This window comes from Arvicanthis niloticus, chromosome 17 (assembly GCF_011762505.2).
Source record: "Arvicanthis niloticus isolate mArvNil1 chromosome 17, mArvNil1.pat.X, whole genome shotgun sequence".
NCBI classification, from domain to species: Eukaryota; Metazoa; Chordata; class Mammalia; order Rodentia; family Muridae; genus Arvicanthis; species Arvicanthis niloticus.
In genome coordinates this window covers 33535143-33551843 of record NC_047674.1, presented here as the reverse complement: position 1 = coordinate 33551843, position 16701 = coordinate 33535143, and the positions used below count along the sequence as shown (strand labels likewise).

Below are 16701 nucleotides of genomic sequence, written 5' to 3'. Positions count from 1 at the left end.
TGGAGCTTAGACAAAATGCTAACAATAATGATTCATTCTAAAAAGGGCTAAGTTAGGTAGGGCCACTCTCTATGAAAAATTGTATAAGGACCTTACACTGTTTGGAGAATGGTACACCCAGATTTTGTGGAAACTTTACCACAATTACTTTGAGTAGGTAGCGTTCTGTGCTCCTAAGGTAGTGGGAGTTTGAAAATCCGACCCTTGATGTCTACCTACTCCCAGCCTCAGAGTCAGTCCTGTGTTCAAACATGGTAGCTGTGGACACTGTGTGTGTGTGTGTGTGTGTGTGTGTGTGTGTGTGTGTGCATCAACAGATTCATGTGCTTGTTGAAACATCTCAGTTCCGGATCATGAAAATGGACATCAGTATTGCGATGTTGATGGGTATTCTGTATCTGGTTTTTCTTTATGAATGTCTGCAGAAATGTACTTTTCAACTTAACCGTGAGCACACGCTGAGCTGTGTCTAGTAATTGCTGAGTGTGAGTTCCAGTAGTGAGTGTCTTTTACTTCAGCTTACAGGTTTATAAAATAACTTCAGGATGCTCAGGGTACAGAAGTTTCCCACACACACAGCATTCAGCATTTTTTTTTTTTTTTTTTTTTTTTTTTTTTTTTTTTTTTTTTTTTTTGTAAAATTATCTCACAGCCACTTTCTTCTCCTGGAGGTCAGGTCAGCCACATTTTGTTCACAAATGATTACTTTATGAGATTTTTTTAAAAAAAAGTTCGACTGCCTCTATAATTACCTATTTTTCTGGCAATGTTGCTTTATTTCATAAAAGAATGGATAAGGTTTATTAAATAATTCTTGTCATTTCTGCCAAAAAGGCTAAGGTTTGGCTCACTGAACTTTAAAAAAAAAAAAAAAAAAAAAAAAAAAACTGTTTTTATAAGAACATTTGTTGAGCAGATAAAAATCTGTATCTGTGATTTTATTAATAGCCAGTCCGTTTCGAGGCGTTCTGCTTGCCTGGGCCTTGCATTAATCTCAAGAGGTCTGTGTGGATATTAGTAACTGCAAATATTTATGTCAGCAATGTTGGGGCGAGGTACCCGTGGGGGTCCTTTAATGCGCAGAACAGTCGGTTTTGAAATTGGCCTTTAAAGAGGAATGATAAAACAGTCAACTTCAAAGTGAGCCTGTTGGTCCTGCTTAAACTGATTCGTGATGGCAGGAGAGTGGTTCCAGCTGAAGGACAAGGACCTGACCACCCCCTCCCCCACATCCCCCACTTTGAGTTAGCAGTCTGAGCCAGCGGTGGGAATGGCTGTTTCTGCGCGCTGGTGTCAGGTTCTGCTGCCGCTGCCCCTAGGATCCCTCCAGGACATCTGAACCCGGCTGCCCTCTCCCAGCTGCAGACCCCAGCCTGCTCCAAGCTGATGTCACCAAGCTGTTGCGTTACAGCCTCGAGGTTCCTCCCCCTGGAACCGCCCTGGGCTGGGGAAGAGGCCGAGTTGGGCAGGATGACTGCGAAGTTAAGTCACGGGAGGGCGGAGCGGCAAGTGGAGAGGAGCGAGCGGGCAGGCGTCCGCGACCCGCGCAGGATCAGATCGATGCCGCCGGGGCTGGGTGTGCTGCGCGGCCCCGCTGCCCGGACGCAGCCCGAGCCCCGGCGGGAGCGGCCACAGCCTGCCCAGCCAGAGGGCAGCGGCTGGGGCTTCAGTTGGATCCCAACTGCCTGTGCCTCGGAGGAAGCCCGGAGTTTGTGCTGCAGCCTTCTCAGGTGGAATAAGCCTTCTTCAGGAAGATCAGATAAGAATCTTGGGGGAATTATTTTTTTGAAAGAGAAACTTGTTATAATAAGACATGCTTTTAGACTGTTTACTTTAATGGTTGCTGGATTTTAATGCCCTGGCTCTTTTCTCTTGGGTAATTCTGGATAACCTCAAAGAAGCTTAATATGGGAAGAAAAAAACTGCCTTTTGGATCAAGTTTATTTATGTATGGCTCCCCATCCCAGCTAAAAGAAAAATCTTAACTTTTTTACAACATCAAACTTAAACTTATTTTTCTCCAAAGAACCGCACTGTGCCTTCCGATCCGAACAATACATGGCCCTGGTGTTTGGCTGAGTTTTCTGAGGCTGTTTATCTGTAAAGGACATGGAATCTCGCAGGTCATCTTTAAGTGGATTACAGTCAGCCAGAGTTCTGCCAAAGTTAACATCCAGCCTGTTAAAACGCTTGCTCATTTGAAAATTTTAATCTGGAAACCTCAAGCAAAATCAGAGCACAATGAGAAACGGACTCATGGCAGAATCTTTCCGGTGTTTAAGCCGCTGTTAGCTGTGAGCTTGTGTGTATCTGCTTGGGGCTGAGTGAAAGGGAACTTTCGCAGAATTCCAGGAGGTGGAGGGGGCTAAATGCTCTGTCTTGGTGCACTTTACTTCTTAGAACCAGGTTAAAGGGTGGCTTCGTTTTCACAGATGCACTGGTCCTAACCGTCAACACCTCAGGCACTATGCCTCGATGTTTATCCTTTCTGGATGTGTCATAGCCCTGTTCACAGATAGACCTTCTTGGAAAATGCTTCACCGAATTCCTTCCTCTCGGTGTCAAAAGCTGCGATATTTGTTTTGACTGTCTGCGAAATGGGGAAACCACTCAGCAGACCAGACTGTTTACGCCAGAACCCTCCGTGCGTAGGGAAGGGTGAAGAAGAGGAAGACCTGAATATTGAGGACTGTTATGTCCCACAGCGGTCCATCTATGACACGGTCAGACTAAACGAACAGATAGACTCCGGTTCCAAAGGCAGCCTGTCTTCCAGGCATTTCACAGATCGGACTTTTCCCTACAGCCACAGGACACTGGATGTTAGCTCTCTGTGCTCCAATGGTGCCCTTTCTTCTTCCAGCATATTTGAGCTAAGAGGTCGGGATGCTAACAAGCTGGATGAAAAGATGATCTTTGATGCCCTCAAACTAAACAGCGATGTCATTCGAAGCACAGGTTTACCCAAGCCCAAGTCTCAAGCCGAAAAGAGAGAGCACAGGCGGTCCTGGCGGATGTTTGTCCCGGCCAATTTTATGGATTATGCAAACAAAAGCGAAAGTTCTTTTGTGGAGCCTTCCGATTCCTCAGATGCTGTCACAAAGGCCAGCAAGTGCAGATGGGGTACTAATTCTCAAACTTCAGAAGAGGATGACTCTGGCTTATGCAGCCCCCCAGCCGAGAAAGAAGAAAAGGCGGGCCTTGTAAGTGGAGAACAACCACAGATTAGAAGCCTGTCCTCTGCTGAAGACATTCATGCATCAGAGCAAGACAGGGCATTGTTTCCTGCTAATTCTGTTAGTGAACAGAAAATCCCACTGCTCTCGGGCAGAAGCGCCCACCCCAGTGACAACTTCCAAATGATTCTGCAGAATGCCTCTCCACTCAGGGGGAGCAAGTGTGTGACCGGTCAAAGGTCACTCCATGGTGAAACCGGTTGTGGGCACAACCCTCTGAGAGAGAGTACAAAGTGCAGTGAATTGGTTATGCCCAGAGAAGAGGCAAACAAGTGGATTTCCAACTCTGAAGACCAGGAGAACACGTTGAGACAAGGGGAGTCCCGAATCACGGCGCACAGTAGGGAGTGTAGGAAGGAGCCCTTACTGGGTTTAGCCCTCTCACCCACAGGCCTCCCAGGGGAGCAGTGCAGGGACTTCGATAGCACAGCACTGTTAGAAAATGTGATACTGTTGACACAGTATGACTCAGAAGAACGCAACATGGCATCTGAGGGTAACCTAGAGGCTCCCTTCTCTGCCCAGGAGATAGAGGTGACCCAGAAGAAAAGCCCCCTCCAATTCATACAAGTTAAAAAGAAAACGGGGTCCAGGAAAACAGGGGTCCAGGCAGGATCGCCGGACGCCGTCTGCAATGGCTTTCAGTTGGTACAGGTAATTAATGGAATTGAAGAACCATAGTAGCAGCTGCTTGTGGTTCTGTTTCAGAGTGGTCAAGAATGAGTTTTCAAAATGGTCAGATGTGGACATTCATCTTGGGGCTTTGATTAGCACCCTGCCAGATGCCAGCAATAGATAAATCCATTGGTGGAACAGATTGATTAATTAATTAGGGATTGCTAGGGAATGATCCTTCCCAGATGTGGTGGTGCAGACAGTGGCTGTTGAGGTTCATTTAAAATTTCCCCACCCCCACCCAAACACACATACACACACTGTTAATTCAGGTTCATGTTAGGTTTTTGCACACATTGTGGTTTAAAACAGTGTTATGTAAGGGCAGTTGTATTGAGTTTATTAAGCACCAACAGGCTTAGTCACAAAAGGTACAAACACAGTATTATATTGTTGTGGCTGAAAAGCCCTCCACCCACCCAGCCTACAGGATCCCTGCACAAGAGAGGAAAGAAAGGTTTGTGTTTTCTCAGGCACCTTAGACCCTAACTCCTCAAAGTCGCAGATGAGGTAAGAAAGTAACGGGTGCAGCCTCGTGATAAGTGGAGGTTGTCTGTCAAGCCTGTAATTTTTTTCTTCCCACTCAGGGTTCAAGTTCAGCTATTTTGGTGCTCTCCCTTGGCTCCCCTGGTAAACTTCACCTCAGGGTTAACCTCACTGTAAAAACCTCACTGTGTTTGTGTACTGCGAGCCTATATGTATGTGGGGGGGAGGGGGTAAGGGGGTGATGTCTTTATAGGTATTTGTTACCACTAAGAGATAAGGGATGTAAATAGTGTAAGAGTTCTGCTCCTTCTGTGTCCCGCTGTCCACACCTTTCCTTGAACATGCAGCGAGTGCTCTGCCAACTTAAAGGTTTAGCAAAATGCCTTCTCCCTGTAAAACATGTTACAGCTGCTGTATTCTTGTTTATTGTGTTTTGTCCTAACTTAGCTGGTAGCCATGGTCATTTTGAAGGATTTTGGAAAATGATCACTGGCTCGTGCAGACCTGCTCTGGCACAAACACTTACTTTAGTGGAGATCAGGGTTGCAGATGGCTTACTAGAACGTCGTATTGGGAAGGATTTTGTCCTGAAAACTGAGAGGGAAATAAAAAGGTTTTCCCCGAAACATCATATAAAATACCAGAGATGTAAGAAAGGGGCCGTTTTCTTGACCCTGCGCATCTTTCTTTGCAAGTTGTTGAGCATCCCCGAAGCTCCTACTCAGCTCCTGGAAGTGGTAGCTTAGAATGTTGCATAGAAAAGAAACAGAATCGCCATGCCAAAGTCTTTAGTCACTGCCTGTGGTAGTTTTCTGTTGACATGCTTGGTAAATTACACCTTTCTGAAAACTTATGACAATGTCTGAACTTTTCTTCTCGGCAACTCAGGATTTTGCCAACCTCATTAAGACCAGCTAATTTCTTATCGCTGCTATTTAGACATAGAAACCCTTAGCCAGCGTGGGAAGGTCAGTATACATTTCCAGTGGAAAAGGCAGCTTGAACTTTTTGTTACCAGGGGACGTTCAGAGGAAACAGTGGCTCGTTTGTTTGCTATTTCCAATGTATTTGTTCTTACAGTAAAAGTAGAACTACCCAGCATGCTCAGCACTGGGCCAGGGTCTGGGGAGTTGTCTCCTTGGCTCCTGTGGCCTTCACAGCTGCTTTTCACACTGAACCTATAATTTTCTACTGAGGTGCTTTTTTAATATATCTGCCTTTGTTATATTTCCATATGTCCTGTTTATACAGCCATTAGTTATTTTATGGTATGCTTCAGTATAGTGACTCAGAGTCCCAAACCTTATTTTATCTTAATATCAGTGTAAAATTTCATTACCAAGTTAGAAATAATTGATTTTTTTTCTCTTGACATTCTCCAGGCCCCACATTATAAATATTTGTATTATCCATGGGAAAAATTGATGTGTTGCCATCAGTGTTACCTGTAAAGCAGTGGGTAGCGTCCACCCAAGACAGATGTATCTTTTCTGTGTTGATAGCAATTCAGCAAGTAACTATTGAGTACATATTACTATCCGGACCCAGGGTGTCAAACTGTAACTGTCATAAGCAAAAGAGTGATTTCTGTGGAATTTGCATCTTAATCTAATGTAGTGCATCCTTCAGAAGTCACAAGCAACTGAGAGACCATGTGTTGGATAGGACAGAAGATAGAGTACTAGGAAACTGTTGACAGCAGATTCCCAGATAGTAGTCGACAAAGAGAAAACAGAGGTGCTGTGCTGCTAACCTCTGGGTCCAGATCCAGAGGTGAGGAGCCTGGTGTGCAGGACTCTATCATTTCCATCAGGCCTGTCTCCACAATCTTTTCTGTGTCTTTAATATAGGGCTTTCTCCTCAGTGTGTACCTATAACTAGGAGATTTGGTCTTTTTCATGGTGTCCCAAAGCTTGCTTGTGTTCTGTTCATATTTCTTTTAGTCACTGACTTTTATTGAATGATTAATTCCTCTCCTCTCCCTTGCCTTTAGGAACTCCTGCCTTGTTTTCCACATGTTCCCTTCTGTCAACAAGGCTTTCCACTAAGACTCTTAAATCTGAATTACTGACTTAGTTAGGGTTTTACTGCTGTGAACAGACACCATGACCAAGGCAACTCTTATAAGGACAACATTTAATTGGGGCTGGCTTACAGGTTCAGAGGTTCAGCCCATGATCATCAAGGTGGGAACATTGGCAGCATCCAGGCAGGCATGGTGCAGGAGGAGCTGAGAGTTCTACATCTTCACCTGAAGGCAGCTAGCAGAATACTGGCTTCCAGGCAGCTAGGATGAGGGTATTAAAGCCCACACCCCCAGTGACACACCTACTCCAACAAGGCTACACCCACTCCAACAAGGCCACACCTACTCCAACAGGGCCACACCTTCTAATAGCACCATTCCCTGGGCCATCACACTGATTTTGGGTTTTTTTCCCCCCTAACATTCTTTCAATTTGATTTTTCTCAAGCAGTTCTGTGTCTTTATTGGGGTCTATCTTCGTACTTTGGAAATAAGCTCACTTTTCCTTTAGCTCTTTGTTTTTGTTTTTTTGGGGTACGTTCATCTCCTCTCTGAGTTGTTTGACCATAATATAATGATTCTGTCAAATTCTTCAACTGCAAGTTCTTCTGAGGTGTTTCCATTGGGGAGCCATACTTGGATTAGTGATCTTGGGGAAAGACATGTTATGTGGTTGTTTTTTAAATCCGCCCTGTCTCTACGCTACAACTTGTGAGCCTGACGTTGGAGAGTTGGGCATTTCTTCTTTGTTTTATGTTTGAAATCAGAGTCCTTTTTCTTTTGGTGGAGGTGATTCAGTGTTCAGGGGAGGACTGTGTCCTGGTAGTCCTGGGGTATGATTTCCCTCTGTGAAGCTGATATTTAAGGCCAAAGGCTCTAAGCCTGCTCTTACTCTCAGGGTCAGGTACTATTCTGTGTCAGCTCCAGCCCCGCCTCTCTGGCTCCACCAGGTGCATATGGGTCTTACCCTGTGTCACCTTATTCCTTCCCCTGGGTCTACACCTTCTGCTGTAGTAGTTATGGAAGTCCCCATATGTCCTGTGTCCACGTGCCTCTGCTTTTCCATTTGCTGCCCTTGGATTTTGGCCTCTCGGGCAGGCATGTTCTTGACCTCTCCACCTACTTTGTTATATTGCCAGCGAGCCTGCACTTCTAATCTGAGTCTCAAGCTTCAGTAGCCAGCTATCCACACTGCACCAACCCTTACGAGCCCCCGTGAGAATTCCTTGGCCTGTGGGGCATCATCATCATACCATTTGCTCATCAGTGGGTGTTTTGCCTATTTTTATCATCATTAAATTGTGATGATAGGAAATTTCACTGTACTCATCTTGGGTCTATAGGTGATCTTCCTAAATGTATGTAGAATATGTAATTAAATTAATGCCACAAGTTTATATTTCATACTCACAAGGTAATGGTAAGCGATGTCTTGGTACCAACAGTTCCCTTCACTTGAGCGACAGTTGCTAGTTTTGACTACATAATAAGTAAGCACACACTCTTTGCACGTTTGGGAGTCGTTGGATGCTATAACTCTTACAACACGGTTCTCCCAACCCGCAGGTGTTCCAGAAAGAAGAAATTGAACCCTTGCAGGTAAAGCAGCAAGATGTGAACTGGCTAGGCCAAGGCCTTATTCAGAGCGCAGCTGCAAACACTTGCACTCAGGGTTTGGAGCATGACCTGGACAGCATCAACGTGCGGTGGAAGACCCTCAATAAGAAGGTAATCGCTCGGTCCCTTCTACTCCTTAGCATATACAAACCATCACAGGAGAAGGGAAAGTGTGCCCAAGTTAGGAATAATCATGAGAAGTAGTGTCAGGTGGACAGATTCTTTCCTCCTTTCTCTCTCTCTCTCTCTCTCTCTCTCTCTCTCTCTCTCTCTCTCTCTCTCTCTCTTTATGAAACAAGTAAATAAGTTGAAACAACTGGAACTTTATAGGTGGCTCAGCGAACATCACAGCTGCAGGAGGCCCTGCTACACTGTGGAAGGTTCCAGGATGCCCTGGAGTCCCTGCTCAGCTGGATGGCAGACACGGAGGAGCTTGTGGCCAATCAGAAGCCTCCGTCAGCCGAGTTCAAAGTGGTGAAGGCCCAGATACAGGAACAAAAGGTAAATTAATGATGCTTTTATTTGGTTTCATATAAAATCTTTAAAATGACAATAAAAGTTTGTGCTAACAGAATACCACAGTAACTCGCATTCTCGCTGCTTTCAATACTGTCAGTTATTCAAGCAGCAATTGCTGATGGCATACTCTGGCCAAGGTATGGGTCTAGCTGCAGGAGATACAACCCTGAGTGAAGACAGTAAGAGTTCCCCCGTTGAACGTAAAGTCTAATGGGAATGAAAGGCTGTGAAAAGCCAGTACACAAAATCCATGTGTAACCTAGAGTGATTTCAAAGCAGAGATGAGTTAGGGATCTAGCTGTGACAGAGCCAGGGCTCAGAGCAGGAAGTACTGGATCCTGTGAACAGCTCTAAATAGAACAGCCAAGAAACGCCTCACCTGCTGGCTGGCATTTCCACAAGAATATCGTTGTTGCCTAAATACATGAGATCTAGCCACTCGAATTGTGTAGAGTAAATACTGGCAGGTTCTCTCTTGGAGTTGAACCGAGTGTAAAGGACGCGGATGGATCCCCTGTTCACGTGTGTGGGGACATGCTGCTGCATGTCCTGGTGCTGATAGGCAGAGGACTGCTTGAGACAGCATGTTCAGTTCTGCGGTTCGTCATGGTGTAGTGGTCAGACATGAGACAGTGAATGACATTTCCAGTGACTGAGCAGCTGTGATTTGAAAGGACACGTGGAAAAGGCATGGTATGTGGCGTATCAGTGAGGTATCTCCTGTAGAACTTTTTACATGGGGAGAAGGTTAACTATTTGAAATTGAATTAATTGTTACATATAAAATTTTAATCAAAAATTTGTGTAAGCATGCATGGGTACATGCAGAGTCTAGAGCAGGACTTCAGGTGTCTCCCTCTTTTCCTCCTCATCTTATTTCCTCCCAATGGAGTCTCCCACTGAGCCAGAGGCTCTCAACAGGGTCTCCCACTCAGCCAGAGGCTCTCAACAGGGTCTCCCACTGAGCCAGAGGCTCTCAACAGGGTCTCCCACTGAGCAGAGGCTCTCAACAGGGTCTCCCACTGAGCCAGAGGCTCTCAACAGGGTCTCCCATGGAACCAGAGGCCCTCAACAGGGTTTCCCACAGAACCTGAGGCTCACCACTTCAGCCTGACTCACTGGCAGGGAGTTCTTCCAATCTGTCTGTCTCTACCTACCCAGTGGGGAATGTTAGGATTGCAGGCATATGCAATCCTGTCTGGCTCTTTATGTAGGTCCTGGGGATTCAAACTCAGGGCCTCGTGACTATAGAGCAAATGTGTGTGCTTACTGAGCCATTTCTCCAACCCCTTTCATCAAGTTTTAATTTATCTTTCTAGTCCTGACTTAATTTAGCGAGCAGACAATAACAATGTCTCTCTCTCTCTCTCTGTCTCTCTCTGTCTCTCTCTGTCTCTCTCTCTCTCTCTCTCTCTCTCTCTCTCTCTCTGTGTGTGTGTGTGTGTGTGTGTGTGTGTGTTTTCTTGGAATTGAACCTAGGAATTCAGCCATGTTCTAATAGTGCCTTACCACTGAACTATAGAGCCCAGCCCTGTATATCATCTATTTCAAAACTGCCAAAAGATTTTAAATGTTCTCAACACAGACACCAATTGTGAGAAGAGGAACTACTGGCTGTGTCAATTAGTTTGATTAAATTGTTTTCTAGTGCACACATGTACTAAAGTATGATACTGTAACCTATAAATAGATACAATATTTCCTAGTTTAAACTTTAAAAAAAAGTCTACATTAGCCTCAGATTTTTAACAACTTACTGCTTCTTTTAATTCTGAATTAAACATTTACTCTCTACAAATTCTCTGAAGACTTCAGCCAATTAGAAAGTGGTATGAGAAATGAAGCCAGGCCTTGTGGCTCAGGCTGTAATCCCAGCCACTGGACAGGTGGAGGTAGGAGGGTCCTAGGTCCATGGGAACACAGCCTAGCGGGCATCACAAGGGAGCCTGTGTGGACTCTAAAAGTGGAGAAGAGCCTTGGGGATGTGGTGCAGTCATAGGACAATAGCCTAGGATACATACAGGAGGCTCCAGTTCAGACTCCAGGACCAGAAAGCCAAAAGGAAGGTTAAGGGAACACACCGGAAACCCCATGCATTGGTGTGGTTTGTTTGTTTTTTTTGTTGTTGTTGTTGGTTTTTTTTTTTTTTTTTTTTTTTTTAGTTATATAACTGCTAACATCAACTGAGTTATTCTCCCAGCGATAGTGAATAATGTTTTGTTAACAAAACCCATTTATTGACTTTGTCTTCTTAATTGCCAAAGGTTTTTCTATTCCAGTTCACCAGAAGTAACTCACTTGGGCTGGCAGGATAGCTCAGTGGGTAAAGGGCTTGTCACCAAGTCTGACAAACGATCCTACATGGAGATAGTAAAGAACGACACTTGCAAGTTGTCCACACATACACACGATACATATGTGTATCTTACAGACTTCACATGGTTTACTATCTGATACCCTGAACTGTGTCAAGAGCATCTGTGATCCTTTCCCTTTGGAAATATATATGCCCCTTTGTGCCCTCCTCCGTGGTCTTAATCTCAATGTATTCCTCTATCGTGTCACTTCTGGGTAACTGTTAGATTGTTACTCCTTAGCCATCTGTCAGGACCAGAGTAAGCAAGCAGACACCTGTCAGGTTGAGTTCCTGCATCCAGTTGCTGGAGCACAGTGCTTATTATGTGTGCGGGTTGCTCAAGAGTGATTTGCTTTGATTAGTTAGGGCAAGGTGACCCTGAGTGTGACACTCAGCTAGATTTACACTGAATTTCCTTTTAACTGCTAAGTCCTGAAATCATAGTCTTCTTGGCAGCCCTGGAGAACCCAGTGCACCCATACTCTCTTCTTATTGGGTGTCTGAAGGCTCTGCTCAAGTTTTGATCCTCGTGTGGTTTGAATTGCTTCTTCCATGGAAGGCCAGGAACCTCCCGTGTAGCCTTCTGACCTGCAGACATGGCCTGGTCTTAACCTGCCAGCACATGGTGCATTGCCTCTCTTGAAACTGGGTTTTGATTGATGGGAGTCTGTTATTTTGGCAGAGTCCACAGCTGCTGGATGCTTAGGGCAGACCTGTTTTATGAAAGTAAGGAGGGTATTGTACTTTTCCCATGGTTCAGTCTGCTTATCCTATGTGCATTTTCTGCTCGGTGTTTTTGTACAAAATCCATCACAAAGATTACAGTGGCCTTATCAGTAGGGATTGTCCATTGTCAAAGACACACCTCAGTATCCTGCACTGCAGTGGCTAATTACTCAACCAAACGCTCTTTCTGTTTCTTCTTTGGAGGGTTTGTTTTAATGACATTTAATTATTTATGTGCCCTGCGTGCACCCTGGAATGCATGTGTAGGTCAAAGGACAGGTTGCAGGAGCTACTTCTCCCCTTCTACCATGTGGATTCCAGGGATCAAACTCAGGTCAAGAGGCTTGGTGGCAAGCCACCTTGACCTGAGGCACCCTCTCACTGGCCCCAAACAGATTATTTTTAAAACTCCACTTCTCATTTTTCCCATGTCTCTCCATATATATATATATTCTATCTTATATTTATTTAAACATTCTTCTGTCTTTTATGTCTGAAGCTTCTGCAAAGACTGCTGGAAGACCGGAAGTCTACCGTGGAGGTGATCAAACGAGAAGGAGAGAAAATTGCTGCTTCAGCAGAGCCTGCAGACAGAGTGAAGCTCACAAGGCAGCTGAGCCTCCTGGATAGTAGATGGGAAGCACTGCTTAGCAGGGCTGAAGCAAGGTACCATGTCCAGCTTCCAGCTTCTCATGAGACAGGAAGTGTACTCAGGGCTGTGGGCTGGGATAACGCTTGCCTTTACATCCATGTCCTCCATGTCGGTTCATCACGGGGCTGTGGTGCACTGGTCCTCATTCTTCTGATGTCCTGTGGCCACCAGCCACATCCCTCCTCGTTAAGAATGCATTTCCCTCAATGGTAATTCATTCATTTGTGCAAGACACAGTCATTCTCTACCTCCCCTGCGTCAGGTACAGAGCTAGGTGTTAGCTTATGAGGATGAGCTAGAAGGATCACCTCTGCCCCCAGACAGGTGCAGACTGACAGACTCAAAGCCCATGGGACAAAGACAAGAGTGATGCTTTGAAGTAAAGATGCAGGGGATGATGGGAGCACGTAATAGGAAGACGTTTGGAAACAGGGAAGCAATGGCCATGTTTTCAGGGAGGAGTTAGTTAGAAAGGAATGAAGTGGCCTGGTGGTCCTCTCGCTCCAGGAAGGCAGAAGGGCTACACTGTAGCTCTTCTGGGCTCTTGCTCCCAGTTCTCTACAGAGTCGCAGCCAGTGTAGTACCTCCTGTGTGCCATGATACTCTGACCAGGAATAGCTACCTGAGAGAGCAGCCAGCAGTGTGGTCAGGTTGACAGTAAAGCAGGTCCTACCTCTTCAGACACAGACTGAAGGGGGAAGGTCTTTAACTGTTGCCTGCTAATATTTTGGGATATGATGACATGGAGCCAGGTATGACAGCACACACCTTTAATTCCAGCTCTTGGAAGGCAGAGGCAGGTGGATATCTGTGAGTTACAGGCTCTACAGGATCTGCACAGCATCCCAGGCCAGCCAAGGTTATGTAATTGAGATCCTGTCACACAAACAAACAAATGAAAAATGGAAATTGTATTTCTGTCCCTGCTGCCTGTTCTGTAATTCCTTACAGCTTCATAGGAAGCCCGTTTCCAAGATTATATTATTACCTCTAAAAAGTTAACATGTCAGGAAGATAGTGCAGCAGCTAGACCTCAACACAGGACTGTCAGCTAAATCAGATGCCCTGCTGTGGAGCAGCACGATCAAGAAACCTGAGAGGAAAAAGGCAGCAGGAACAGAGTGACTATAGCCACTTGATTCTGAGAATACTCCACCTTGTAAATCAATCTGAGCCCTTCTCCTATTCTTGACATTTAAATCCACAAAGTAGTAACTGTTGCTTTTGACAAATGCACTCGATACTGTTTCTGTAATGTAGCAGTCACGGTTCTTTAAGTTTTTAAAATCCACTTCTGACCATCTTGTTAGAAATAGTTTCAGTGGCTGTCACCTTGATCAAAATTCATATTTGAAGGTGCTGATAGCAAGACCAAGAAGCGTAAAATGTGTCCTTTAGCAGTGCTTGTTGTCATTGTTGTTACTGTTGCTGCCTTTAAAAATGGTCATGATTGATGGGCATATTCTCAGGGGAGGTGGCTTTCACCCTCCATGATGTTCAGGAACAAGGATACCTTGTTCAGTTTTATTAGGGAGAGCTATTTTAACATGCCCTTTAGATTCATGATCTAAAGCCTAGCCTTAGATGACTTCTGGGAAGCCATGTCTTGAGTAGTATGGAAGGCCTGACTGAAGACCTTGGTTGGCGGTTTCACACATTCTCTACCCCTAACTGACCTTTATCTCGGCAAATGTATAGGAACCGTCAACTGGAAGGAATCTCTGTGGTAGCTCAGGAGTTTCATGAGACCCTGGAGCCGCTGAACGAGTGGCTCACAGCTGTAGAGAAGAAGCTGGCAAACTCCGAACCCATAGGAACCCAGGCACCGAAGCTGGAGGAGCAGATTGCACAGCACAAAGTAAGATGTGTCACGTGCTCTTGAGGCCCGGGTTGATTTTCATTCATTTCATGGTTTTTGTGACATGCGTTTGTTAGATTATGCAGAATTGTGAAGCCAAATCCGTTTTAAAGATCATCCTTTGGTTCTGTTTACGTTTTCCATTTGTCCACCCCTTTCAGTTTTGTTCTGTTTCGTTGTCTTCCTTTCTTGAACTTTGTTTAGGTCTTAGAAGATGACATCACCAGTCACAACAAACAGTTACACCAGGCCGTTAGCATTGGCCAGTCCTTAAAGGTCCTGAGCTCCAGGGAGGACAAAGATTTGGTGCAGAGTAAGCTAGACTCCTTGCAAGTGTGGTACTTTGAGATCCAAGAGAAAAGTCACAGCAGGGCTGAGCTCCTCCAGCAGGCCCTGTGCAATGCTAAGATTTTTGGGGAAGACGAAGTTGAGCTGATGAACTGGCTGAACGAAGTGCATGGCAAACTGAGCAAGCTGTCAGTCCAGGATTACAGCACTGAGGCACTGTGGAGACAGCGGGCTGAACTCAGGGTACCTTCATTTTTTTTTCTTTTCTTTTGTTTCTTTCTTTTTCCCTCATTTCAGTTGTTATTAATTTGATTCAGTTATTAATATTTATTTTATTTATGTTATTAATTTATTGGTTATACATTATTTCATGTCCATTATGATTCACGTGATTCACTGAACTCACAATAGACTTTCTCTCGTGTGTACATGATACCTTTAGTAACATGAGATTGGATGTATCCAGTTCTCTGGCTTTCTCGCTGCTTATTCAGTGTGATTACTGTTGTATTCAAGGACCCCATGAGGAACCAATACCTCCACAAAGGCAGTTTTTATAAGACCCTCAGTGTGTTCTAAAAGAGAAGTGCAATGCATATTGGGAGATGAGCACAGGGTATGGGACATGGGTGGAACGAGGGAAGAGTAATGGACATTTAAAAACACAGTGTTTCTGCAGATCTGCCCCCCTACTAAACCTACTCTGAGCTTAACAAGTGTTCTCTCCCCTGCCTCCCCACAAATGGTACCTGTACTTTTAGGCTCTACAAGAAGACATTCTCCTCAGGAAACAGAGTGTAGATCAGGCACTGCTGAACGGCTTAGAACTGCTCAAACAAACCACAGGTGAGATGCCTCTGGCTTGGGTTATCCTTGGGGCAGCATTCTACAGCGTTGCCAGGGTGTCTGAAGGATGGGGCCAGAAAGACAAAACCCTTTCTGACTTTTGAGGCTGCTCTGAGACTTCGTCCTGTAGAACAGCTTGGAGATCAGTCATGAGGGCTTTGAATGGGATGTCACTTGATGGACGCTGTGCATGTTACTCATAGCATAAAGTGCTCGGCACAGGTGCTGGCCAGAGAAGCCTGCACTGTAGCTACAGAAGTCTTTCCCCCTGCTGTGGAAGGCTGATAAACACATGGGTTTAGACAGTTCTGTTCTGTCTTGTTGTTTTTAAGGAAAACTGCACCACGGTGATGCTTGTTAAGGTAGTTCACAGGTTTAATCCAAGCTTGGGTCACTAGAAGACAGGCGCATGGCCTAGTAGCTACAAGAAAGGCTTTTGAGCAACTCAGAGAAACAAAGTTACTTTAGCAGTTCTTCTGGCTATAGGAAAGCTCTTATCTGTTTTGACATGTGTGGGCCGCGCGTACCAGGCAGTTATCGTTCATTGTGGTTAAAGGCATGCAATAAAGTATCTAGAACTTTGATTTGGAAGTCTGAAGCTTAGGGCATAATTTATGTCTGTCTGCAAAGGAAGTAGAGACAGATAAAGAGCCCCCGGAAGTGTGAGAGTGAGTAATGATGAGTAAGCACAGGAAGGTTAAATACCCTCCTGATGTAACCGCCTGGTAAGCCATGACATCAGCGGCCCAAGTGCTGGCAGGTTTAACCCTTATTCTTCAAAGACAGAAAGCTTTGTAAGGGAAATAAAACACTGCACACAACTGAAGTTTCTGTTGGCCTTTCTACTCACATTCCTATTTTTAGCACTCCTGATCAGGGAAGATGTGAGGGCATCCTTTGGGTCAGAATATCTTTAGAAAATGTCTCCTCATCCTCCCCAAACGTATCATCAGTAGTGTCTGAAGAAATTCTCTGCATCTCACTTTTCCTCTTTCTAGAAAAAAATAATACATCTTCTTGAAATTTTAGGTGATGAAGTCTTAATCATTCAAGATAAGTTGGAAGCCATTAAAGCCAGGTACAAAGACATCACCAAGTTGAGTGCCGATGTAGCGAAGACGCTGGAACACGCTCTGCAGCTCGCCGGGCAGCTGCAGTCCACACATAAGGAGCTGTGTAACTGGCTGGACAGGGTGGAGGTGGAGTTACTGTCCTACGAGACTCAGGGCCTGAAAGGAGAAGCTGCAAGCCAGGTGCAGGAGAGACAGAAAGTAGGCACTTGTGCATCTAGCACACATTTGTCACCCAGGAGGGTTGTGTCTGTGAGGAGTCCAAGTACAGTGGTTGTAGTAGGCAGAGCATGGTGAAAACAGGCAGTAAGGTGACAGTTCACACAGGGCGTGTCGTTCAATTTAA

General features: G+C 45.1%; 1 protein-coding gene across 21 annotated transcripts in view; it reads left to right on the top strand.

The window, feature by feature from the left end:
• Window positions 1–16701, top strand: part of Dst (dystonin) — a 385515-nt gene that overhangs the window by 312769 nt on the left and 56045 nt on the right. For 13 of the 21 annotated variants that reach the window (XM_076915116.1, XM_076915107.1, XM_076915105.1 and 10 more), the window contains 7 exons: window positions 7990–8151; window positions 8371–8541; window positions 12141–12307; window positions 13992–14151; window positions 14356–14682; window positions 15201–15285; window positions 16315–16556. In XM_076915116.1, coding sequence (XP_076771231.1) covers window positions 7990–8151; window positions 8371–8541; window positions 12141–12307; window positions 13992–14151; window positions 14356–14682; window positions 15201–15285; window positions 16315–16556 — 1314 coding nt within the window. The remainder of the gene's footprint in view (window positions 1–7989; window positions 8152–8370; window positions 8542–12140; window positions 12308–13991; window positions 14152–14355; window positions 14683–15200; window positions 15286–16314; window positions 16557–16701) is intronic. The other 8 variants (XM_076915117.1, XM_076915122.1, XM_076915113.1 and 5 more) reach the window with 2 other exon arrangements.